The 27,461-nt window shown below is 36.7% G+C and overlaps 1 protein-coding gene across 1 annotated transcript in view; it reads right to left on the minus strand.

The window, feature by feature from the left end:
* Positions 1-27,461, minus strand: part of Cdkl5 (cyclin dependent kinase like 5) — a 115,353-nt gene that overhangs the window by 47,062 nt on the left and 40,830 nt on the right. Inside the window, exons 3-7 of the mRNA XM_051179371.1 lie at positions 20,554-20,599; positions 9,719-9,855; positions 4,897-5,017; positions 3,248-3,307; positions 1,221-1,311 (exon numbers count right to left, since the gene is read on the minus strand). Of these exons, the coding sequence (XP_051035328.1) occupies positions 1,221-1,311; positions 3,248-3,307; positions 4,897-5,017; positions 9,719-9,855; positions 20,554-20,599 (455 nt within the window). The remainder of the gene's footprint in view (positions 1-1,220; positions 1,312-3,247; positions 3,308-4,896; positions 5,018-9,718; positions 9,856-20,553; positions 20,600-27,461) is intronic.

The raw sequence follows: 27,461 nt of genomic DNA on the forward strand, positions 1-27,461 counted from the left end.
ATGTGGCTGAAAAGAATCAGCAATGTAGGTCTAATATGAATTTATACCCACTTATCATCAAACAAAGTTTTCATCATTCAGAAGAAAACTAAAAATTGTTTCAGTATTTACCCCATGTCTAGCCAAGAGGCTGAATGTAAACTTAAACATGTCTAATGTATCAACAGATAAGCCAGAATGTTACACCATCCTCTTGTAAGTCTTTAATACTACTGTTAAGAGGTAGTGGGGCTGGAGAGATGGTTCAGTGGTTAAGACCACTGGCTGTTCTTTCCAGAGAATCCAAGTTCGATTCCTAGCACCCACATGTCAGCTACAACTGTCTGTAACTTCAGTGCCAGGGGACCCAATGGACATAAAAAAAAAGAGCTAGGATTTGTTTCTCCATACTTTGAATTAGGGCTTGGTCATGAGGCTTGCTTTGGTCAATAAGGCAAATGCTATACAAACAGGGGCTTGGAAAGCACCTTTGATTTAGGGCTGAACATTATGATACACATAATTCTCCTATCACATTTAGAAACTTAGACTAGCTTACTGAAAGATAAGTCATGATGGATACATGATGTTCTTCCAGGGGCTAGGAGAATGGCTCAGTTAGTAAAGTACCTGCCTTACAAAAACTAAGGACCTGAATTTGGTCTCTAGAATACACAAAAATGTCAGGCATGCTGGTGCATACTTGTAATTTCAGCACTGGCAAGGCAGAGACAGCTGGATCGCTGGGGTTCACTATCCAGGCAACCTAGCTAGCCTAACTGATGAATTGCAGGCCAGCAAGAAAACTTGTCTCCCAGAAGTGACTGGATGCCCGAAGAATGACATTTTAGCCTCTCTGTGCAATACACTCCCCTCCACACTGACACACACATGCAGAAAAAAAAGGTATATCAGACATCAGGCAAAGCCCTCTACAAGGCAAAGCCCTCTACAAGGCAAAGCCCTCTACAACAACTAGCTTCCAGTCCATTGCCAGTCAACTAGCTACCATCAGAGTGACTCCAAAAGAGTCAAGTTACAGGTATTCAGAACTGCGATAAATAAAATGAAGCTTGTTTCTCAGCATCAAGTTCTTAGGTGTGTGTGTGTGTCTTTTACAGCAAATATGCAACTGATATATTTAAGTAACCCAAGTTTTTATTTTCCTTAAGTGATCCCAATGCAAATGATAAAGAAACAATGAATGTGTATAGGCTTCTCTATTAAGAAAGGTAACTCACCCAAGTAATAGCTCTGGCGACCGATACCACCTTGTAGCCACATACTCTGTGTAATTTGCATTATTGCCTTCTGAGAGATTCCGAGCAAAACCTGAAAGAATAGCAATTTCCGGTTGGCAAAATAGTTCACCTCTAGTAACACTTTCAAAGAATACCAAAAGAACATAATGACTAATATTAAATTGGCTGCTTATTAAGAATGTCTTTTGAAATATGTTCATATGTTAAAGCACATGACAAATTTGCTATAGGCTCAGTCTTTCCTCCATACTAAAGAGATTCATGTTTTCAAATTCACTGTGTGTTTTTGAAAGCATTTGAAGCTGTATTTTCAAATAGGATCTCCTACAATTTTCAATTTAAAATTGAGTGCTCAGTAGGGCCAGAAGTCAGTCACACAAGCATTAATTCTGCTATGTGAGACCTACATAGCATTGTGTATTTACTGTTGCTGAGCAGTTCCAGTCATTAAGTAAACAATTAACAGTTGGCACTGAAAGAAACAAGTAGGCTGAAAATTACTCTTAGCCCTTGATGTTGTAGAAGCGACTTATGAGTATCTTAATTACCTTATAAATGCCAGCATTGTTTTTGTTCCTCACTCTTTCCAAAGGTTTAAGACCAAAATATGAAACAGTAGGATAAATTAATTATCCATTGAACTCAACAAATGCAATACTTTCACCACCAGGGGTTATAGAGAATGAAAACATTAAGACTGAAGTAAAAATTAAGGTTCCTGTCAGTTGGAGAAGCAAAAATTACTGTTTCTTAAAGTCAAACAGGAAAGAAAGGAAGGAAGGAAGGAAGAAAGAAAGAAACGAACAACAACAGCAGAAGACAAAGCCCCTAACTTCAACTAATCAGTTCTTCTTACTGAAGGATTTGATGAATAACTATGTATAATTATGAATGGGGCTCTTCAAGCCAAAGGAGTTGCCTCTCTACTAGGGAAGGGAATTAATTAGGAAGTCTTTGACAGGACCCACAGGACATAGGATGCCACATGGAGTGCTGCCAGAAGGAACTTCCTGAACTTTTTAAAGTAATGCTAGAGAAACAGTACCCTTTTCCTATTATTACCAGTTCTGCAGGCATTTCTTTTGTATTTATACCTGTTTTCTAATTTTCAGTCACCTTGAACCTTAATGTAGAATCATAGAGGCATAGTAAATAGGGTACGAGGAACAGAGAGTCTGCTGACACTTTGGGAGGTAATCACAATTATAGATAGGAACTCATCAATAGACAATACTCCTGGTAACCAGGGTAGGCCAGAAGAGGGAAGTTAGATCTCCTGGAACTGGAGTTACAGGTAGTCCTGAGCTGCCTTGTGGGAGTTGGGAACTGAACCCATGTCTTTTTCATGAGCAAGAAGTACTCTTAATCACCGAGCCATCTCTCCAGCTCCCAATAATATTTTAAGGAGTTGCCATTTACATACCAACTACAGTTTCTCCTCTCTCCTCTCCTCCTGTTCCCTTTCCCCACATTCCTCCTTCATCCCCATTTAGATGGAATAAAGCCTCCTACAGGAATCAACAAATCATGACATATCAAGTTGAAGCAGAACAAAGCTCCTTCCCCTTGCATCAAGGCTGGGTGAGGCATCCCACCATAGGGAATAGGTTCCAAAGAGCCAGCTCATGCATCAAGGACAGGTCCTTGTTCCACTGCTAGGAGCTCCACAAAAGACCAAGCAATACAACTGTCACCCAGATGCAGAGGGCGTAGGTGTCCCTTGCCATCTCCCTAGCTGATGGTATATTACTCTTATATGACACACAAATATTTGCTTCAAATTATCCATTAAATAAATAATTGTCTGATATGTAGATAATATACTATACAATAAATAGAAAGCAAAGCTATCCCAGTCATCAACTGTGAGCATATGACCTAAATAAATGCTCTTCTACTAATTTTAATCAAAATATAAGATTACTTTTAATATACCTTTAAAAGCTACTCATGTAGCAAATTAAATAATCCTGTTACTATTGGGGCTTGATTTCTTTTTAACTCACCAAAGTCGCATAGTTTCAGGACATCATTGTGGCTGATTAAGAGGTTTTCAGGCTTTATATCTAGAATAAGAAGAATAAAATCGAGTAAGTAAAAATGTTTTATTTTGTGCTGGACAATGCAAAGAAGAGGAAGACATTTTATGCTGCTACAAAAAATGGTTCAATTAATTTCTTTTGAAGAGACATGCATACCACAATTACCAAGAAGTTTCCCCCAAAACTAAAAAATTATCTCTGCCCCTTTTTCTGCTCAGGATTGAACCTAGAACCTAAAGCATGTTGAGAGCACATCTTAATTCTGTAAGGAATTTTAAAATTATTAAATTTAGGTCAATATATTTAATGGAAATATTTTTGCTTCATAAAATGTAGGAATACAAATTTGTGGAGATTGAACCTAAAATGTTTATATCCACTTGTTATCTTTAAAAATATACACACCAGTAGTTCAACAGTATAATATTTATTGGAGGAAAACTATAAAAAAAGATTCACTGTATACTTCCTATATTCACATATCTATTTAACTTTTCCATGTGGTTACATTTTCCCCCCCAATAGATTATGTAAAGATGTGGTAAGAGTTGAAGAGCACAAATTTTCAGAAAATGATGTTAAACAATCCCACAGAGAAGCATCTTACAATTTTATTTGTTGACATAGGGTCTCATGTATCTCAGACTGGCCTCCAACTCCTATGTAGTCAAAGATGATATTGAATTCCCAATCCTCTTGTCTCTACTTCTCAAATGCTGAGAATACAGGTATATACTGTCCTGCCTGACTACAACTTTGTTTTTAGAGTATAGTAGTTACTATTTATATTACATGGTAGAGATGAAAATGAGGTGAACACACAGGCAGTGGAATGTAAAGATTTCCCAATCATGGAATTGTGTTTTCCAATCATGGGGATCAAAGCAAAGTACACATGCTAGTCAAGAAGCACTCTACGATTTACAGCCCCAGCTCAGAATTATATTTCCTACCATTTAATCAAATCACAGTCCTATAATGGAAATACACTTAATTCAGCTCCTCATTAACATACTGAAGTATAACATTTTCTGATGACCATTTTAGCTTTCTTATTAACAAATTGTGTCCCATTGCTGTAAACTTTCCAGTGTGAGATTATTAGAAAACAGATATTAGACAATATGCCACCAACCAAATAATTTTTCTTATTTCTGAAATCACTGACTTTGTGGTGTTAAAGAAAAAGTGATATAGTATAGAGAAATATAATCATTTCCATACAAGACTCTACTGGAGGGTCAGTGACTTAAGGCCACTTATATAACCTGCTTCTGAGTTGGTTCACATTCTCTTGTCTATCTGGAAGACATAAAGGCTATGGAAATTATCTATTTGCCCCTCTATTCCACCCAGAATAAGCTTCAAAATTTTCATCTGCTGACTCACTAGTATTGCTACAGACATAGCAGACTTGGTTATACAAATAGAGATAGCATACAAATAAACCTGTATGCTGCCCTTTGGTTGGTATACAGGGAGACTCGAAGAGCAAAGGGTTTCCCATATCTTTACTTACAAAATATGCTTAATTACAAATATTCTTATAACAGTACATCTTTAACTTTAGCTGATTTATTTAGGATTTTTCATCTCAAAAGTCCTACACTTACCTCTATGGACAATGTCATTCTTGTGGCACCAGTGAATAGCTTTGATGAGTTGGTAGATGTAGCTTTTCACTTTTTCAGGTGGAACTCCATTTGGCATTTCTTCCAGCAATTCAAGCATATTCTAAAAGTAAATACAGAGCCATCCATCTTTAAAATTAGGTAAGCCTATCAATTATGTACTAATAACCTATAGCACCTTAGATAAGGATTCATCCAATATACAGCATGCATATTTTTTGTTTTGCACTTAATATACAACTTAGTTTGTGGTAGACCAGGGTAGTGCATTAAATAAAAGTTTCCCTTTAAGAGAAATTACATTTTTCACTCCTTACTTCTCCCTCTACTACTGAGAGGGGGAAATGAGAAAGAGGAAGGTGGGAGAAAGAGAGAAGAGATTTATATATTTGGTATAAAAATTGAAACATGCTAGAAAATACCATTGAGGGCCAGTGAGATATCTTATCAAGTGAAGACACTCACTGCCTAATTGATGCAAACCAGACAACTTGAATTTGATCCTGAAACTCACATAAATGTGGAAGGTGACAACTAACTACACAAAATTGTCCTTGGGTCCCTTCATCTGCACTGTTGCACCCCCTCCCCACACATAAATGATATAAATATTTTAAAGGATAAAATATTGTTAAAGTAACACACAAGTCCCAAACAATTCAAAAACTTTCAATCTGGAGTCAGAGAATATTTTGTATAAAGTTCATGTAAATTTCTGGTATGTCAGGTATTGTGATGCATGTGTATCACACAGCACGTAGAAGATAATACATAGTGAGACCCTGTCTCCAAAAACAACAGAAATATTAAGTCAAACTTCATTGTATTACCACATTATCCAAATAGTCACCATCTCTTCTGCAAAACACAATCAATAGGGCTCACAGTACAACTTTAGCTTATTGGTGGGAGGTACCCATATAGGGAAACAGCTGACAAAGGGTAACCTGGGGATACACAGAGGCTCAGATGCAACTCCCAGACTCAGGAAGTCACATCATCTTCATCACAAAGCTCAGATGTTTGCCTTTTCACTACTGGCATATACACTGATGGTACACAGTAACAATGGGAAAATTGCTGGAACAGTAATAGGAATCAAGGCAATGAGATTTTCAATCCAACAGACCCTTGCCATTCCATTACATAAAGAACAAAATAACTGTTAGCTAAAGATGCTCTTGATGAAGCATTAGAAAAGAACTGATTTTATGAAATTTTATTGTACACATAATAGTTCCGTTTTGATTGTCAAGTTGACACAATGAGAAGGGAGTCTCAATGAGGGATTGCCTAGATCTGAACGGCCTGTGAGCAGGTGTGTAGGGGATTGTCATGACTGCCTTCACTGATGTGGAAAGACCCAGCTTGAATGTGCATGGCACTATTTCTGGGTTTCTGAACTGTAGAAAAAGTACAGGAAGCTAGCTTAGCATTTAGCTATGCATTAGAATGCATGAATTCATTTCTCTCTATTCCTGATTGTGGATATGACTAGTTGCTTCAAGCTCTTGTTGCTATGACTTTCCTCCACTGACAGAATATAACCTGGACTTTCATGCTAAAATAAACCTTTCTCTTCTAAGCTGCTTTTTTGTCAGGATATGTTGTCACAGCAACGTAAATGAAACTAGGACACATGTCTTTTGAAGAATCTACACATCTATACAGAGCACTTCTGCTGCACTTGTACCAACAGAACCATGGCCGTCCCCACTGGGTGCTGAGATGCATCTGAACCATGGTTATTCTTACTGGATGCTGAAGTGCAGACTGCACTAGACACTTATTGTGCATTTCTAACTTAAAGAAAAACAGAGGTACCATCCACTTGTATTAGCATTATTGGGTTTGTTGTTAATTGTTGTTTTATTTTTGAATTGCTAGCTAAGCACTCTACCACTGAGCTATAACTCTAGGCCCCCCAAAATATTTTTATATTGCTCAGCTTTGTCTAATATGAGAAACACTGCTAGATAAAACCCGCCTAAAAGTTGTGAGGGTTCTCAACAATCTTAACATAATTAAATATCATTATTAACCACTGAAATAATGTTTCTTTAAAAAGAGAGTTGCTATACATATGAAAATCGTGTTTAATAGTTTGGAAATACCTAACAAAGGAGAACCACAAAATGCATTACTGTCTAGTCAATGGTGACAGACATGCATAAAGCATGGGTAAGGAACAGGTGCTGGCAACCGATAATCATAAATACTTATAGGTTCTGCACAGAGATGGCTTTCTAGTTTTTTGAGACTATGCTTCCATTTATAGATGCATTTATGGACATGTTGTATGCAATAAAGACTAATGAGAATTTTAATCAGAACATCAATATATAAAACACCTCAACATACCTCTATAGAGGATTCAATATGTAGTTATGGTTTCAGTTAAAATATCAAAAAGAAGGTTTGCAGCTTTTTAAATCTCTATGCGAATTGCCTTTTTCTAATTAACAAATATATAGGAGACACCAAGAACAAGGAGGCATATGATTGATGAATAGTACAGAAAAGATGGTTATCTCTCAGTTTTTGTTCTATTCAAGGTTCCTAAGGAGATATTATCATGCTCTACAGCCATTTTTCCTTACTCTATAGGGAATACAATTTTCAACCATGGACATAATACTCTGAATGAGTACATTTCCTCTCTGCCTTGCTGTAAATGTGATCTTGTAACTACATACTAGCTAACAGGATGTGACAGCTGGAGTTGACACTAAAGACAAGGAAGCAGAGCTGCCCTTCAGTCCTATGCTATCTCCCATTGTATGTATTTGTGAGAAAGAAAGAGATTCCCATTTTGTTTAAGGCATTGTAATTGTGGGTCTCAGCCAAAAGCTTCCTATTCAGTTTGAGCATCTTTCTCTTTATGCTCCTGAGAATCACTGTAGATTTACAGGCACTGTCACTGGTGGGCAGGTATAATGGTTAGTGGGGGGAGGGAAGGAAGCCCAGGTATCAGTGTCAGAAGGTTGGAATACTGGTCGCAGCACTGTCACTTGGGAGCAGACAGATCTCAGGCAAGCCAAATTGCTCCTCCCAGAGAGAAAACAGATATGCAGAAGAACTATCTGTATTTGATAAACTAAATTGTTATTTATCATAAACTACTACCATAAATACAACAGAAATAGAAAGAGAGAGATTGAAAGACTAGATGTGTCAAATTTCATTATTATTTGGCAGTGAAAGCTAAAAATGGTACAAGCATTTGTAATAACTAGAAAATAAACAATCTATTTTTCTGTAATCCTAGTACAGCAATATTTTTCTTAAAACAAAAAAATTAGTTTTATTTTGATAGGGAAATACCAAAACTAATACAGATAAAGAGATTTTGGGAAAGCAACATACAATAACTGATTAAAAAGATAACCTTCACTGGGTATATTAACCACACTTAAGGGTGGCCATTAGTAGATGGCCAACACAAAATAAACTCAATGATATTTTTGTAAACTTTTTTTTGTCTCATATTGTTTTGTTTGGCTATTCTTTGTCTTACTAGTCATTTGCTTGTATATTGTGATTTCCAATTTTATGTTTTGGGAGTGTCTTATTTTTTGTGCATATGTGTGTGCGTGCATTTTCTTCTTTTTTTTTAATACCATTTTTATTGTTACTGCTTGCCTGTTTGTCTTCTAAAGAGAAAGAGTGAAAGAAGGGGCATGAGTTGGGTGGATCAGGAGGTGGGAAGTAGCTAGGAAGAGTTGGGGGAGGGAAAACCCATGATCATAACATCTATGAAATATTATTTCCATAAAAATATATATATGTACACACACATACATTTATATATATATATGTATGTATGTATATATAAATGAGAGTCTTGTATATTTTAATAATAGTTGCTAACAACAGCTATTATTTTTACATGGTTTATTTCAAAAAATACTTCGTTAATGCTGAATGAACTCAAAGTCACATTACCAGGTCAGGTCTTGAAAACATTGCTTTCTTGTCACTTACATCATAATAAACATCAGGGACTTGACCTAACAGCAAACAACAGCCTCTCCAGTTTTAATTTGTGTTAGGTAACAGCCCATGAAATCATTAGAAGCCACCTATTTACACAGCAACAAAACCTTCAACAGGCTCCAGGCTTCTGGTTTCTCCTACTCTAATCAGCTGAAACCAACTGCTCAATCAGTTGCTCTCTAAGAAATTCAGAGACAGCTAACCTTTTGCCCTTAGATCACAATGTTAAAACAATCATTAATGAGTTACATTCTTTACAAAGTGCTACTAGTGATCTTAACAGCAGCTTCAGGCCTTACCTTACACTTCCCTCAAGAAAGCCAGAGTACTGGCAGTTCAGAAAAAGACTGTCTCTGCTTTGGTATTCACCATCCTAGGTCTTACTGAAGAACCCAGCTCCTATTTGCATGGATCTGGTGTGTGTCTCTACCATCCTTTATCATACTGCCCATTCACCCATTTCTCCCACAGAGCTTTTGTTCATGTTTAATTGAAATACAACTAATCTGAAAACCACTTTTTGTACATAGACTCTAAGACTTCAGAAGCCATATCACTATGCTGTTTACACTTAAAATAACCTGAATGCTTCTACATTGTACAAAATCCCTAAACCTATTTCAGGACATCTAGTGACTGTGGGAGATATTCTCAGTTTTAAGAAACCTCAGATTATGAATCCACTGAAAGTAACACTACTTTCTTCAAAAATCTCCTTTTCTGTGTTAGTGTTGGTATTTCTTCAATAGTGTCAAAACCAAACAAACAAAAATAACGTGAATCTGCACACTGGAGATTCATGACTTACTTTCTCAACATATTCAAACACCAGGTAGAGTTTGCCTCTCCGACGAAAGGCCTCCTTCAGCTCCACAATGTTTTCCTGCTTGAGAGTGCGAAGCATTTTAAGCTCTCGTAAAGTCGTTTCCTTGACTTCTTCATTTTCTAGATTCAAGGCAATGGTGAAGAGAAAATACATTAAAGCTGTCAAAGCTACCATTCAAAGAATTTTAAGGGCATTGACAACATCTTCTACTTATGAAGTCCACACATTTTCTTGGTGAGAGAAAGAAAATGAGAAACTTAAAGGCCGAGTTGGACTGGTGGTGCACACTTACAGTCCCAGCACTTATGAAGCTGAGCCTGGAGGATGGTAAGTTCCAGCCCAGCCTGGGCTATGAGGTACCAAAAAAGCCCCAACCAAAATGAACAACAAAGAAAAGGCATCTTCATATAGCTCAAACCCATGTTTTGCTCGTATTTTCTTTTGGTTGTACCAAATCATAGATTTACAGACATAGTATATGAATTCATCATCATTGTAGCCCTAACATTCTATATTGGGGAAGACAATGTTTAAAAGAGTTCTGAGAATCAACCCCATCAATGTACAGAGGAGATTCTGTGTCCGGTACATGTAGCACTTGATGTCTTATGGTTGGCTTCGAGTTTTAGCTTAAAAGAGCATTTTATTCTCCTAGCTGCTTGTGAATCACTTCAGTGAGCACAGGTTGTACATCAGACATTCATGACGCAGTTCATGGCCAAATCACGGGGGATTCTAAAGAGTGTCTATTTCTCTGAACAGCAGCTGCTCTGGGTTCCTGCAGCCTTCTCATGGCATATCCATCTGTGTATCCCAGATGGTGTAGCTGTTCTGGGATGGAGAACTTATGCTGTACTAGTACCTGCCCTTCTGTACCATCAACTTTCACTTGTGATAACCTCTACAGATATAGAGAAAGGGCAGACATCACATTAGTGGTAAATGGATAAATGGGCAGGCAAACAAGAGGCTAATATTTCACTTTAAATATGTGCTTTTGATAGCTTCAGAGGTGACTGGGAAATTCTAAGCAGTGTGTTTTCAATAATTATGTTCAAGAATACAGGTTCGTAATTCCCAAGTCCCTAGTTGGAAAACTGAACCTGTTTTAAGTTTGTGACAAATTCATGCAGAGGCAAAACAAAATTGATATGAGATTCTTTATGGTATTTGTTTAACCTGCTTAATATGAATATTCATAGTCTATGCTATAGAAATATGCCTTGATTACAGAGTGCTATATAACATGCCATATTTCCACTCTAAAACTTTGAAATTATGAATTCAAAAACACATTAAGCCTCAAGGCTTTGGCTAGAGGCCAGAATACAGGCTTGGGCAATTATGCTGTGGGGAGTGTAATCTCAAGTATGTCTTTAAGTCTGAAGAGAAAGAAACTGAAATTCCATGACAGGAACAGGAAAACCTATGGCTTTCAGAAAGGTATGCTGTGTACACAAGACACCCAAGAGGGAAAAAGTTGACTGGGGACTGGGATGGGGAAAGGGAAAGATTCTAAATGCAGAATGAAATACTAATAATCTAATTTTCTGTCCAGCTTCCTCATCCAGCCCTTCTCCAAAATGAGTTTAAAGAGGCTGAGGAAAAAGAGGCTGGTAGAAGCAGGTCTTTGTGGAATTGCTGAAGCCATGACAATCTTCTCTGTGCCCTGGTTTTATAAGTTTGGTACTCTTCAGCTAGGAAACAATTGGAGATTGCTGGGACACAGCTTAGTAAAGGACATGGATGCTGCCCATGCAGAAGGCCAATGATAGCAGAAGCAGTGACCCACCCCTCAATGAGGGAGAAGAATTGGACAGTGAATCCCATAAGGCAGGATGAATGGGAGACATGCAACTGGAGACTTCCTGAATTTGTGAAGGGCTAGCTGTTGTGTAAGTTGGTGGTCTTCATTACTGCTGAGTACTACAGTGGCCCCAGCCACTAGGCCTGGGAACAACCACCAGCCTCCACAAGAAACTTCATCAGGGTCTCCAATTGCGTGTCCTCTGCATCTTAGACTTTTAGTTACCCAAACAGCTCTAACCTTTGTCAACATGGGGCCATTTCCCCTGTTCTCTCATCCCAGAATGTTCAGAATTCTACCCTGGCTCTTAGCAGCACTGGTTCTTTCAGGATTTGTAGTAAAATTTCATTCCTCAAGGGGATTCCCCAGATCCTAAAGTAGCATGACTCGTCATGCTACCATTCTGTATCACTATATGCAGGGCTTTCTTCTCACAGAGCAGCTCAGCATGTTTCTTGATACAAGTGGAGTATCCCTGACACCTGGAATGCTTAGGACCAAGTAGTAGTTCAAATTTTATATATTTTTGATTCATGTGTAAATATGCACACATGTAAGCATGTTGGGGGGCTGTCTGTGTTGTGGTGTGTGTGTGAGAGAGAGTGTGTGTGTGTGTATGTGTGTGTGTGTGTGTGTGTGTGTGTGTGTGTGTGTGTGTGTATGAGAGAGAGAGATCTTGAGATTTGAACTCAAATTCCAATACAAAATTCATTATCTTTCATCTACCTGTATCCTGGAGGCAACTTTATACCATATTTTCAGTGTGCTTATGTTTTGACTTCAACATATCACATGAGGTCAAGTATGAAATTTCCTACTTACAACATCAGACAAGCACTCAATGAGTTGTATATTTGAATACATTTCACATTTGGACTTTGGGACTGAGGCTGCTCAACATGCTACTTATTCCTTACTGATTGATTAAGCTCTTCTGTACAATATACACTCAACTTTGCAGAACTGTGAACAATGGGAGCTTCCTAATAGAAATGCTTGAGCTGGGCCTGTGAGGAGATCTTCATGCATATGTCTAGCTCTACCCAACTTCAGATGTTGGAAGTGGGAAGGAAAGGGTGGCCAACAATTAAACTTTGTCCCCTCAATTTTGAGTAGAGTGCTTTCCCCTTTTCTTTTGAGGACTTTGAAAGGCCTGCTTGTGAGATAATGTAAAAGAAAGAATTTATTTTCCTTTTTTTTCCTCTCTGACCATGATTTTTCTAGAATATTAAAAATGGGGACTCCAGAAAACTAATAGCATTTAGAGACAACAGTGTATATGTCTACATACAAAATCCTTAAGGAGATCAACAAACTATACTGGAGTACAAAGTTGCTAAGTAAATAGAGCTGATATTTCTTCCCTAATCAAATGCTTGGGAACTCTTGGCATTTAAAAAGCAAGCAAAAAGAGGGTGTTATGCACTATTATGAAGTTGGGGCAGTTTCATTGTGCTAATAAAAGAAGTAACTGTGGAATGTCCAAATTAAAATAGTGATGAAAGAAGGAAAACTGCAATAGAATTATGGAGATCTAGACTTAGATTCTGCCTTTTAAGCAATTTATGCTGTAACATGCAACTATGGGCAAGGCACTTACATTTTCATCAGTAAATAAATCTAGAACGTTGTGGTTTTTTCATTAAAGTGTTTCTGAATATAGACTTTTCATCAGTAAATAAATCTAAAATTCTGTGTTTTTTAATTAAAATTTTTCTTATTATCTTTGGTTGTGAGCCTAGCCTTTAACAACTGAGCCATCCCTCTAGCCAAAGACTTTCTGATGATAAATCTCATTGAATTTTGGTAATTGATAAATACACCATTCTTTCATACTGTCTCCACCAAAGTGGAGTTATAAAAGGATAAAGTAAAGGGTTTATTCTGAAAAATCTATGAAGAGAGAAAGAAGTTAAATCATTTTTCAAAAAGAAGCACATACTAAACCAGGCCTAGTGGCACAAGCTTGTAATCCTAGCTACTTGGAAGACTAAAGCAGGAGGATTCCAAGCTTAAGGCCAGTATGGGTAGCTTCCTGAGACCATGTCTCTAAATAAAATAAAATAAAAAAAAGTAAGAAGGCGGCCTGGGATATAGCTTGGTGGAAAACTTTCTGAGCAGGTACAAGCCCTTAGTTCAATTCTCAGTACCAACACACACACACACACACACACACACACACACACACACACACACACACAGGGGAGGCAGGCACATACAAACATCACTTAGGGTGTAATGTGCAAAAATAACCTCATTTGAGCTGCCTTTTAAGGAAATGAGGCTCCTTTATGCCAGCCATAAGTAAGCAGCCAAGCATTAGACTGTAATGACTGGGAACAGGCAGGAAATGGAATTATTAATTCCCAAAGTGAAAGCAAACTATGTACTTGTCAATATTTGGAATGTCCTATAATTTTGTTTCTGTAAGTACTTTTAAGGTTTCTAGCCTTTTCTACACTTGATAGTGAAAATTGTGGTACTAAATGATGAGATGATGGAGAAAATTAATACACACTTCACTGACACATGCCCTTCTTCTAAAACAAGCAGAAAGTGGCAAAACATTACAAATCATAGCACAATCCATGAAAACCAGCACCTTCCACCCTCCCATCCCCAAATCACTACTACCTAAGATAATTTTTATCTGTTATGTATGCTATTTTCCTCAGTTTATAAAAAAGGATTGAACACTAAAAAGGATAACTAAGTTTCTAGGGTGCATGGACTTGAGACACATTCAGCGTCATGTCTTCAGTTCAACATCAGGACTTAGGTGGCATGGTATATCACAGTGAACTTTGGAGAGTAAGTCACAACATGTAGGTTGACACCTAGACTTTGTAAGCCATATAGCCAAAGAACATAGTATGGCCAGGAGAAATAGTCAGTGAAGTTCCTAGGTATTCAGAAAAACAAAACAGCCTTTCACCTATAAAGTGGAACTTCAGTTACTTTGGGTTATTCTAAAGGCCTCTCCTAGTTCAAAAAGTCAATGTTTCTATACCTGATAATGAGAATGCTAACCAATTTCATCATTAGGCACCACTGAAAAAAGACAAGCCAAGTGGTTCACATCTATAATGCTAGCACTCAGAAGGCTAAGACAGGTGAACTGCTACAAGTTCAAAGACACCCTTGGCTAAATGGTGAGTTCTAGGCCAGCAATGATTTTAAAGGTCCTCTTTCAAAATATAGTGAAGAGGGAAGAGGCAAGGGTGGAAAAGAGGGAAAAGGAAAGAACAGGATTGATTGATTGATCAATTGAAAGAAAGAAAGAAAGAATGAATAAATGAAAATTTCATTTCAGGCTATCCTGAGCTACAAAGCACTATTTTGTTTTGTTTTCTTTCAAACAAAACAAAAATAGTTACCATTGAAGAGTGCCATCAAAGTAAAAAATAACTATGGAAAAGTTATGTGCAGTAAGCATACAACCCAACCTAATAAGGACAAAGTGACAGGAACAAAAAAAGAAGCCAAGTAATAACAAACAAAAATCTAACCTTCTTGAGTCAAGTTAACACACCTAAAAAAATCGAGAGATTCACTAAAATAAAAGATAGCAGTTTTTAAGGAGAAAGCTCACAGGAGCAAAAGGAATTCAAAGATAAGCCAGCAATGAAAAGAAAAATTCAAAGATCAGTAGAAACTCTATTGTAACCCTATTTTTAAAGAACCGTGGGTTTGGAAAAGAGATCCAGGAATAGCTGTAACCTACTTTGTGAAATCACAAACCTGACATCTTTGTATAGCCAAAGGGGCCCCCCAAACAGACCTTTAAACAGATATAATGAAAAAGAAAAGCCAATCCATCCTTGAATAAAACCATAGGGGTACCATGTTTGATTTTGGTAGCTCTGATTGAAGAAGACAGGACAGCAACAGCAGGGCAATCAGTGTGGCCATGGAGGTTTGAATGGTGATGTTACTGTTTTATGTACCAAAAAAGATAAAGACACTTCAATCTTTAGAGATGAAGGACAAGGTAGAGAACAGAGAAAATTTATGAAATCACAAAAGGTACAGAAATGTCGCCAAATCTTACAGGAATCCCTGAGGTTTGAAAGAGATCTGGTTTGGGCATAAAAAGATAGTACCAGGAGTAACTAGGGGGTACAGCTCATCAATGCATTCTTTATATAATAAAGATTGGAAATTTTGTTTCAAGGCCCCTCTTACACAGAATTCAGTTTCTTGAATTTTAGGATTCATGAATTCTTGTTTTATAGTATTATACAAATGAAGCAAGCAGTGTAAAGTTTTCTAGTCTCTAGATAAAAGTAAGAATGGAATCAACTAGAAGGAAGACTAAATGATTAACTAAACATTTCATAATAATTAAAGAAATAAATATACTCATTTCAAGAGACAATATTTATCTGTAGAAAAAAGCAAAAATTTAATGTCAGCAATTTTATTTGATATAAAAGCGGAGAAATTACCTAGTACCACACCACCCTGCCCCACAATTAAACATGGATGGCTGCACAGCTCACTGGAGTTAGGCATGTATTGAGGCCATGTGATAAGTAAGGAGAAGTTTTCATTCATCAAAGAAAGGTTCAAAGAATTAAAAGGATGGTCAAAGTATAAGTAAAAAAATAATAATAATAAATAAATTCTGACTACATGTTCTCTGAAAGGTTTAATAGACAGTGTTTATAATTATTGCTACTCCAAAACAACCTAATTTAAATTGTTATTCCAAGATTATTAAATAAATTTGGTTTATGTCTTTATATAAGAATGATGACCCTCCACTATTGCTTAGATTCCTAGTTGGGCTCATCCTTGTGGGTTTCTGTACAATTAATTCTCTAGTGCCAGATTTCTCTTTAAACCTATAATGGCTCCCTCTATTGATATGTCTCTTTTATTGCTCTCCTCTACCTTAAATGTCCTTCACATATAATGAGAATGATGACTACCTTAAATGCCATCCTAGAGCCTTCATCCAGTAGCTGAAGAAAACAGAAGCAGAGCTTAACAGCTAAGCACTGAGACAAACTCCTGGAAGCCAGTTTCAGAGAAGGAGGAGTGATGAACAAAGGGGTCAAGACCAGGCTGGGGAAACCCACAGAAACAGCTGACCTGATTAAGCGGGAACTCATGGACACCAACTGACAGCTGGGGAACCAACATAGGACCAAACCAGACCCCATGAACATGGGTCTCAGTTAAGAAGGTCTGGGCAGTCTAAGGGACTTCTGACAGTGGAACCAGGATGTGTCCCTAGTGCGCCAAAGGACTTCAAGAGCACATTCTCTATGGAGGGATACTCTTTCAGCTTACATACACGGGGAAGGAGCTAGACCCTACCACAATAACTTGACAGATTTTGATGATCCCTCATGGAAAGCCTCACTCTCCCTAGGGAGTAGATGGGGGAAGGAATGGGGGGTTAGCGAGGGGCATGGGAGTATAGGAGGGAGAGGGAACTAGGATTGATATGTAAAATAAGATTATATATATATATATATATATATATATATGACCCAAGGCTAGTGAGATGGCTCAGGGCCTCTAAGATTTGGTGACCTGAGTAAGATGAAAGGAGAGAACTGACATACAAAGTTTTCCTATGATCTCCAGACACCAAAATATGGCACAAGTATACTAACTCATACAGAAAACAACCAAATAGATGATCTGACCGTAATAGATTAGCATCTGATGTCAATATTCAAGGCTGTAGTTACGGAAGGGTAAAGAGAATTTAGCTAAAATAATTATTATACACAACCTGAAAATTATCTTTTCATCAAAGAATCCCCCATATCTTTGGAGTTTGTGGTCCATTTTTGTTCTCAGAATATCCAAATAATGAACAGAATTAATTCACTAGAGACCTCTGAATGGGTAGGTATTTGACATTTAATTTCTCTATGGAAGCATACATGAAAAGACAAATTTATATCATCATTCAGAGTATTGTTAACATTTCTCTCTGAAATGCCAGATTTATGATGTGTCAAGAAACAGATACCTTTAAAAAAATAAAAACTAACAAAGGAAGTTGTCTCAGATAAAAATTTGTTGTCACTCAAACATATCTTTTATTTGGGAGTGGCAATGGCAGCTGGGAATTGAATCTAAGACTACCACTGAGCCACACATCCAGCCTATCTTCTGTCTCTTAACAAAAGTTTCTGTCTTTATCCAGAGTATTAAAGTCTTTCAGGGAAAGGCATAGGCAAAGACACTGATAAGTGATCTGACAGAATGAATTGTATCAGCTCATAGTCAGGGAATAAAAACTTGAAAGCATATGGGGGGGGGGAGGAGGGGGAAGAGATGGCTGAGAGCTTAGAGTAGTTGCTGTTTGATTCCCAGCACCCATTTGGTGGTTCACAATGACCCATAACTCCTGTTCTAGGGAATCCAATGCCCTGTTCTTACCTAAATGTTCATCAGACATATACATGGTATACAAACATACATGCATGTAGACAAAACACTCATACATATAAAAGTAATTCTAAAACACTTTTTAAAACTTAAACACAGAGACAGACATGTTAAAAGAGAAAACTGACAAAACCTCTTGCTGTATTTTGAGTTAATATGCAAATTTAGTGTAAAAACTGACTTCCTACTTAAAAGATAATACCCAGTCCTCCAAAGCACACAGTTGCTATTGTGATTGAAATTGTGTTTACTATAAATCAAACTTATTTTCATAATTTCAGCCTTTTATTTACTATGAAAATTTGGGTCTTATTTTAAACAGTAATCAGTTATTCTTGGGTAATAAAAATCTTTCCACTAAAAAGTGGTCCTCTTGAAAACATATTTTAAAATAAAACAGTAATATACTTCACTTAAGTTAAATAAATTTTAATTTAAATTTGAAATTAAATAAAAATTTATTTAAATTAAAGTTAAAAATATTTCAAAAACTTTTAGACAATTTATTGGATCCATATCATCTTAACAGGACAGTATTATAATCTTTTAAAGCTACCAGAATATAGTATATATTTTCAAACATACTCCCTGCATATCATCAGTTAGACTTTGAGGAAACATTAATGTGAACAGCAGTCAACACAGGCCCCATTTCAACTTAATTTTAACATTGTTTTACAGAATTATTTCATTTATTTTCTCAAAGATTTGGGAATGTTTAATTCTGAATAATCATCACTATAATATGAATTTTCATAGTAACTAATAAAAAGAATTGTTAAGGGCTACTAGACAATGAGAATATTATTATCAGAACACTTATTTTTATTATAATTAGACCTGGTTGAAATTTAGATAGTAAAAGATATTTTGAATTATAATAGCTTACAATGGAGCTCAATTGACAAAGAAACTATTCATATATAACTCGCACTCCAAAAGAGTTGGTCACCACACATGTATTATTTCTTTCTATTAAGACAGTATTCTTGCTAGGGGAGCAAGGTAAAAACACAGAGGGCAATATGAAATCTCTCAGGATTTTAAGCAAGTTTAGGCTACATGAGATTCTATGACAGAAAAAAATTCAAAGATCTGCTGACAATTATTAATTTTCAGCTTGCCAATGTGGCCTTAGAGGTAAATATAGTCAGATGTCTCTATACACATACAAGGGCAGTGCTTTGAACTTCTGATGTAATCACTCATTTTAGATCATCACTTGTCTCTGGGTCACTTATCATTAGTCTAAAATCACTGTACAATGAGCCTATTTCCAATGGTCTCACAGTGGGTTCACCAGAGGCAACTGCGTCCATTAGATCACAAGCACAAAGGCACATAATTCCAAGCACACAGCCTCCCAGAAGAAGCCAAAACGTGCACCCAGTGCCTTCCTTTAAGAATGCCCTCACAACGGCTGCTCAGGGTCCTGGGTAATAAGCACTTGCTCCACATAAGTAGCACATCATAGCTGAGTTACAACAAATTCTGTGGAAGCTATCCTAGGAGGCTTTTATTAGCAAGTCCTCTTTGTTATGTCATACTTTCTATGTATCTGAGGTGAGGGTGATGAGACTCTTTGTAAATATAGAGACTGCTGTGTTAAAGTGCTCAGTCACTATGTACCAAGGAAGTCAGGCTATGTTGTCTATCTTAGGCTTCACATTAGATCAATGCTGACACTGACATTTTTTACCGGTTTCTTTTTTTTTTTTCTTCAATGTGGCAGGTTGCAACTCAATGTCACAATGCACTAGTTTTTAAGGTTTTACATAAATAATGGAAAGCAGAAAACAGAGTACCTCATTAACATATGAGTTTGTGAGACTTTTGCTTCATTATAGTATAGTACGTGAATAGAAATGAAACTAGACTAGGATTTAGTAAGTATTCTTACTTGGGTTCCTGTACTAAGAATTGCGAAAAATGCTACTTCAAGTTCTATAAAAGCCATATAAACATTCATTACCAGTCCTTGTTTGTCTGGGTAAAAGTTAACAGCTAAGGTTTCCAAACACATGCACTAGTAAAATCTTTTATTTGAAACTTTCTTGCCCAGCAGAGAATTTTAATACTCCATTTGATAGAGTCTAGAAGTGTGTTCAAGACCTCCGAATATGGTATTTCTTATTTAATAACTTTTATTCTCCCAGTAAATAGCTCTAAATATAAAAAATTCCCATCTCTATACTGCCGCCCACTTATCCTTGTATTTCTTGCTATTGCCTAGGAGCTGGAGAACACAGTGACCAAATGTCAAATCTTTCACAGCATTCACTACTTGTGGGAACTACACATGCACTTGCTTTTAATCAGCTTTTCCCTTGTAATCTACATATATTACATGAAAACATGCAGTTAAGGAGATGTCTATCTTGCCTTTGGAGCAAGAAATTCCACCCTTGTTTCCAAATTAAAATAGATGTTCTAATATCATGAGGTATGATGTATTTCAAAGTAAAGCATGAAAATAAATAAGTTACATTCAATCCCTGAGATTATGATTTTAAAAACCACAGGTCTAACCAACTAAACCCCACCCATCCACATTTTATTAAAAAAAAAAAACATAGAAGTACAAGTGCATAGATACCTTCACTGTCCTTGAATTTCTTGATTGCCACAATTTCATGTGTTTCCTGCAAAGGGAAGAGAAACAGAGTTAAAAATCATTCTCCAATCCCAACTAGGGATCCCAAGTATCTGGGACAGCAAAGCAAAGACACAGATCACCATCTCCATCCACCATTTCTTTGTTTCAAAACCCTCTCTTATGACCCTTGAGACATTGCCAAGGATGGAGAAGAAAGGGGAGTGGCAAGAGGCAAAGAACAGACACTGCCATTATATGCATAAAAGCTAAATCTGAACTGTCAATGTCTTCAAAAGTACAGGTTATAAAAGAAATAAACAAAGAAGACATCCAGACCATTAACAGTGTGATATACTTTCGTCAGTAATTTTTATCAACTTGGAATCATTGCTGTGTATGTCACCTAGTATTATATAAGTAAAATTTATACCTACTGGTAAATAACTGTTTAAAGCTCCATTTGTAATAGATGGTCATTTAAACAGTCTATCAATGAACAATGTCCAACAGGGACATCTTCATTTCCAGAGCATATGTTGTAGTAATATAGATGGTTCAAAGACCATGAATGCTGAAGGCTCCTAAGACTTACTGCCAAGCTCTCATGCCTGAACACACCACTTTCACAGTTCCTTTGAGCAGTGTATAATATCCAGTTCATGATCAGCACCAAAATAGCCTATCATTACTTAAAAAAACATTTTTAATTCAATGATAATAGCAGATAAGTTTTTAAAAAAACTTTTTACTTACATTTGGTTATTTATTAGGGATTGGGGATGCATGCCACAGTGCAAGTGTAAAGGTAAGAGAAAAATTGATGAGGACAGGTTCTCTATTTCCATCATGGAGGTCCATCCCAAGGATCAAACTCAGGTTGTTCCAGTTTGGCAGCAAGTATCTTTCATCAGTAGGCCATCTTGCTGACCCTGACTAGAGAAGTTTTCTATTACCTGGCAAATAAAATGAACTCCACCAGGGTTGGTTGGTTGGTTGTTTTTAGTGATTCTTGGGTGAAAACTTGTTGCCAAACTGAACTAATTAAGGTTATTATTTTATAGTATAATACAATACCAAATTTGATATAACTGGCCTTTGTAATTAATGTTCATCATTTTGTGCCCCAGGCCCTTACTTGAACATGTTTATTCATGTTTATGCATTTTATATTTTAATGACTTCATTTCTTAAATATTTACCCAATTATAACTTACTTTAGTAAATGAAAGTGAGCAACTTAAATTTAATATAATTTCAAAAGTTTTCCAGTCTTCTTTAGTGATGATTTGTAACTATTACATCTCAGCATCCTTATAGACACATTCTAGAGTTACTAGGCTACTTACTATCTATTCTTATGCCAGACCACTTTAAGTTACTTTAAACTTTTACACTAATCTAGAGTTCTAGATCCTGTTTTACTTGTCACTTGGCTGAATCAAACTAAGAACAGGTTTTGGCTGTTAAACATAACATAACTATAGGTACATGGGCTATTATGTCAACTTCATTTACATATTCAGTGGCTTCACCATTTACTAAAAGTCCCTTTCTCCAATGGTTTTCACATAGTTAAATACTTGATTTGCATTAGTTTTGTTCCATCACAAATGTATCTCTGAATAGTTTTCTGAGGCACTTCCCTATTTTCCTATCATGTGAACACCCTCACCCATGCAGCAAGTGAGCAGGTACAGAATTTATGGAATGGCTTGAGATTCAGCATAGTGGTAGAAGGGATGCTTAGTTTAACATCTGTGAGGCTAAAAAGAAAATGTGAGAAAGAAAGAAGGGAGGTAGGGAGTCAGGAAAGGAGGGAAGAGGGAAAGTTTAATTAATTTAGACGAAGAGAACCTTGCATTCTTATAGATTTTCTGAATGCTTGTAGCAAAACCTTGGAAAGTGCCACTTACATCAACAACACTGGAAATCTATATGCTTATTACGAATGAAAAGTCTTGTAAGAAATCATACAGTGGCTATTTTTTTCAAGAGAAAAAAAGGTTTAAAAGAAGGCTTACTAATGCTGGGGAGATAGTTTAGTTGGTAAAGTGCTTTGCCATTCAAGCATGTACCCTTGACTTTGATCCCTATAACCCATGTTAAAAAAAAAAGTAAGGCCTGGCAGAATGAGCTTGTAAGCTCAGTACTAGGGAGATGGAGACAGCATATCCCTGAGGCCAGCCTAGCATACTTGATGATCACCATGCCAGTGAGAGACCATCTCTAAAATAAACAAGGTGTTTGGCATCTGATGAATGACATCTGACATTGTCATCTGGCCTCCCTCTACCCCAAACATGTCCATCTCCCCTGTCCCACAAAGGCCTGATGTTTCCTAACATAAATTATACCGACAGCACAGAAGGCTCCAAACAGAGAGCAAAGAATACCATAATGGTCTCTGGTTTTGAGAAAAGAAGTCTGTATCCAGTATGGCTTTTTCTCCAAAGTAGAAAACTTAACTTTTTATTTATATTACAAACAATCTAGTTATACATGTCAATCCAAGTTCCCTCCCCTTCCTCTCTCCCCCTGCCCCCACTGACCCCCTATCCCATACCCTTTTTGCTCCCCAGGGAGGGTAAAGCCTTTCCATGGGGGATACTGAAAGTCTAGATAATGTATCTTGTAACTTATTTAGTTTTTACACCTTGATTATCTCAGGTCATTTCATAACCTAGAAATAAAAAAAAAATGAAATCATCTGCCTATATTCTAGAAGAAACACATGTGTCTGTGTTCTGAACTAATACCTGAAAAGTATTCATGTTCAGAAGATTTTCTTCTAATAGCCTTGAATATTGTTTCTACTTCAATTTTTCTAATAATTTCCACTATAAACCTTATATCTTGCAGGTGTTCCTTTCATAATTGCTTAATCTGTTTTTCTCAGTATTACATCACCAATACCTACTGTACTAGGCACATGGTAGATATTTGGTATTTAGTAACCATTCAATGAGTGAATTATTCAAGATCAGTGAACTATTAAAATGGAATCAATTTTGTTCTTCATATGTTCCATTTTAGGTTTCTTCATCTTCCCTTATGTCAGTCAAGTCCTGAATTTGTTGACTTGGTTCAGTTTATTCTACACTATACAGGGCAAATCTCCACTGTTCCCTTTCAGGTGACAAAGTAGATGTTTTGAAATCATCTGCTTGTTAGACAAAAGTCATTTTCATGACTGGATGCTGCTTCTCAATCTCAAGGCAACATTTTATCTTGACTCCTCATTTCATAGTCCTCCTCTACCCACACCCCATTTTTTTTTTTTTTACCTCATGCTTATTACAAAGATGGAAAGAAATTCAACATGACTGGCACCTGGCAGCAAACTGGGTAGATGGAGTTTTCAGCCACCTGAACTACAAATAAAGATGGGTAAACTCAGAGCCTGATTTAAAAACAAACACCCTCCTTGTGCCGTTTGCTCTTTCCTGTGTGGGCTCTAGAGCACATTACCGTGGTATTGGTGGCTCCCACATTTCTCTGATGATGTTATACATCTCACCCAAGCCTTCTCTATTTCTTGCCTTACTTTATGTAGTCTCTTTATGGCAATGTGGATGTTAAAAGGGCTGGTGGAAAACTGAGAACTCCAGTTGCTTGCTGAGATGGCTGTCTCTCAGCCAGCCTCTTTTAACAGGTGCAGGTCTTTTCCTGCTCCCTTTGGCTATTTTTGCCTCAGCTAGTTTCAGAAAGCATAATAAATAACACGACATTCAAGGCTGCTTTTTAATATACTCTTGCTAATGAAATTTTCCCTGGAGTTTGTCACCAATTTTTGCATTTTTTAAAAAAAAAAATTACAGTACCATTAAAAGTTTCTGTTTTTCTTTTAAAATATCTTCATGGGTTCTTAATGGAGAGGCAGGAAGTGACATGTCGATTGTTATTATTAGTGCTACCACTATCCTGTGATGGTATACATAATATCAGTGCAGGCAAGGAAGACAATATATAAAAATGACTGAAGAATTTGTGTTTTAAATTCAGTTTATTCCCCCAAAGTATGCCATAGCCCCCACAACGTCTGCAACAGAATGTCACCAGCTGTAGTTAGCAAGATAGACATAATCTATTTGTTTCAGTGCCCTGCTTATTTTTAAAATGAGGCACTTCAAAGCAGACAGACATTTTAAGCAGTAAACTAAGAATGAGATAAAATATATCCACGATTCATTAATAATTCATTAATGGTAATTCCATATCTCATCCTTTATTCTATCTCAAAATTGGATTAAGATTACTTTGGAATGCAAAGATACAAAGATGAGATAATTTTTAGATAAAGATTTCTGGATTATACTATCTCTATGTTGAGGCATTTAATGTTTCCTTGAATAAGTTTCTCTTTTTTCAGAGAAAGAAAAAAATTAATTTGGGTGTGGTGTCACAGGCTTGTAATTTCAGCATTCAGGACTTAGAGGCAGGAGTTTGGAGACCAACCTGGTTTACATGAGACTGTCTCAAACAAACAAACAAACAAAAAAAAAGGCATGGGAAGGAAGGGGGAGGAGAAAAAGTAAAAAAATATATGTTATGAGTAGTAAGGAACAGAAAAATATCTGGAAGGCCTATAGCTATTCTTACATCACGATCTCAACTCCATTCAAAAAACAGAGATCACCATTCATAGTTGACAGAGACTTGTGACTATAATTCACTCCTGTTGCTGAGTGTCTAAAGCTCCCAAGTCATTTTGCTTTCTAGGTTAAAATATTCAGCATGCTGCATGACACAACAGGAAAAAGAAATCACCAATCCTATCTTAGTTCGCTAGTCAGGGATTAAGCTCTTTCAAAGGTTATACTCAATAATTAATTTCATAATCGTTCTCTGAGGAAGCTCTTTCTTAAGAGAAATACTTTTCTTTATCTAAATATAAATAATACAATTTGATAACCAAGGTATTTTAAATTATTCTATATTTGTATGTAAAGACCTCCAACAGTCTGTGTTCATACATTCACATGTCCATTCAGTAAAAACAAAACCTTACAGTCACAGACTTACTTAATTGGCTACTATGACACCTGAAAAGGTAAATTTACTTATTCTTTTTTAAAGGCAGGAGCTCATGTAGCCAAGACTAGCCTTTAACTCTTGATCATTCTGCCTTTACTTCTTAAATTATAGATTTATAAGTATGCACCATAATACAAGGCCAAGATAAGCTTTATTTTAGATTACGATTACTATTTTTAATATTTTTTGTGTCAGGCCCCACGCTAAACACTTCCCATTGATTATTTCATGTAATCCTCAAATTACTACTCTGAGGATCTTGTCCTACCCATTTTAGAGATGAGGATTCTGAAGCAAAAAAAAAAAAAAGACACATAAGCATGAAGAGGCCATTTTGAAATCCATAACTATGTATAATAACCTAAAACAGAGATAAGAATGCCGAGTTTCATGGTATAAAGGCATAAACTAAGCTGGGCAGTGGTGATGTTTAATCCTAGCACTCTGGAGGCACAGGGAGGCAGATCTCTGTGAGTTAAAGATCAGCTTGGTCTACAATAGCTAGTTCCAGGACAGCCTCCAAAACCACAGACAAACCCTGCTTCACACAAGCAAAAAAAGCAACAAAACCAAAACAAAACATCTATAAGCTAAGAGTACCAAGAACACACAGTCCCACAGTAAGAGATAGAAGAAGTGTGATTTCAAACCTAATTGATTCTGGAAGTAATTTCACAAGCATGGAATTTTAACACACACACACACACACACAAACACACACACATACACTACACCTATCACTACCACTTACCAAGGAAGGACCATTACTTCAATTCTATGTTTTTATTTTGACGTGCATGTTAACACTAACAAATATTTCAGATAGTTTTCCAATCATGCTGTTATTATCTTTATTAAATCATTTATATTAATATATATTCCTATTAAAGTAAATATATAAATACTTCATTATTTCCATCATTATTCTTTCACTTTTATGAAATCCTTCAAAAATAACTTAGACTGAAATTGTAAACTATAAAATCAAAGTAAACTGAAGCACCAGATGAATTCTACAGCCCGTGGACAACATGTGTATGTACTGTCTCTTCCACAGAGATAAAAACTATCATTCATTATATGCAATGATAAAAGCTAGAGCATGTGACCTATATTGGATTCCTACCATAGTTTGTTTATATGGATTGTTTAGCTGGATTTACTACTAAGTTTAAGTATTTGAGACTAAATCAGGAAGAAAACAATAGAGTATAATAAGCAGGAGTAAAGACATCTGAATCTGTCAATTAACAAATGCCTGCTGGGTCTCTTCTATTGGTAAGGTTGTCTGCTGCATCCGTGTTTGACATGAGAGAGTAAATGAAGCTGGCTCGTGTTCACAGAAGCTTATAACATACTGTTTAACAGTGCATGAGAGTTAGTTGAAAATGCATGAGGGAAGTTGAAAAGTGCAACAGATGTTGTATGAGATATACCACAGGACTGAAAACAGGTTAATCATGCAAATGTACAGAAAGACATGTACACTCCTTTTGGACTTGGCAGTAGACCACATCTTGGGCTTCTTTGCTCTTCATTTCACCCTTGCTTTTTGAAATGCAAAACACCCCAAATTTAGCTTTGCTCATTCCCAGTTGCCTCTTTCAAGAGGCAATTTTTAAAGGAAAACTAAATGTTTTTGTTATTTATTTATTTATCGTGAGGTTGGTAGAGGTAGTGGCAGAAGTGGTGGTGGTAGTGGGGATGGGAGTGGAGCTGGAGGGCGTGAGGTGGTGGTGGGGTGGTGGGATGGTGGGGGTCCTGGGTTGGTGGGGTGGAGTGATGGTGGGGTAGTGGGGTAGTGGGGTGGTGGGGTGGTGGGGTGGGGTGATACTAGAGTGGTGGGGTAGTGGGGTAGTAGGGTGGTGGGGTGG

Source organism: Phodopus roborovskii, unplaced genomic scaffold (assembly GCF_943737965.1).
Source record: "Phodopus roborovskii unplaced genomic scaffold, PHOROB, whole genome shotgun sequence".
NCBI lineage: Eukaryota > Metazoa > Chordata > Mammalia > Rodentia > Cricetidae > Phodopus > Phodopus roborovskii.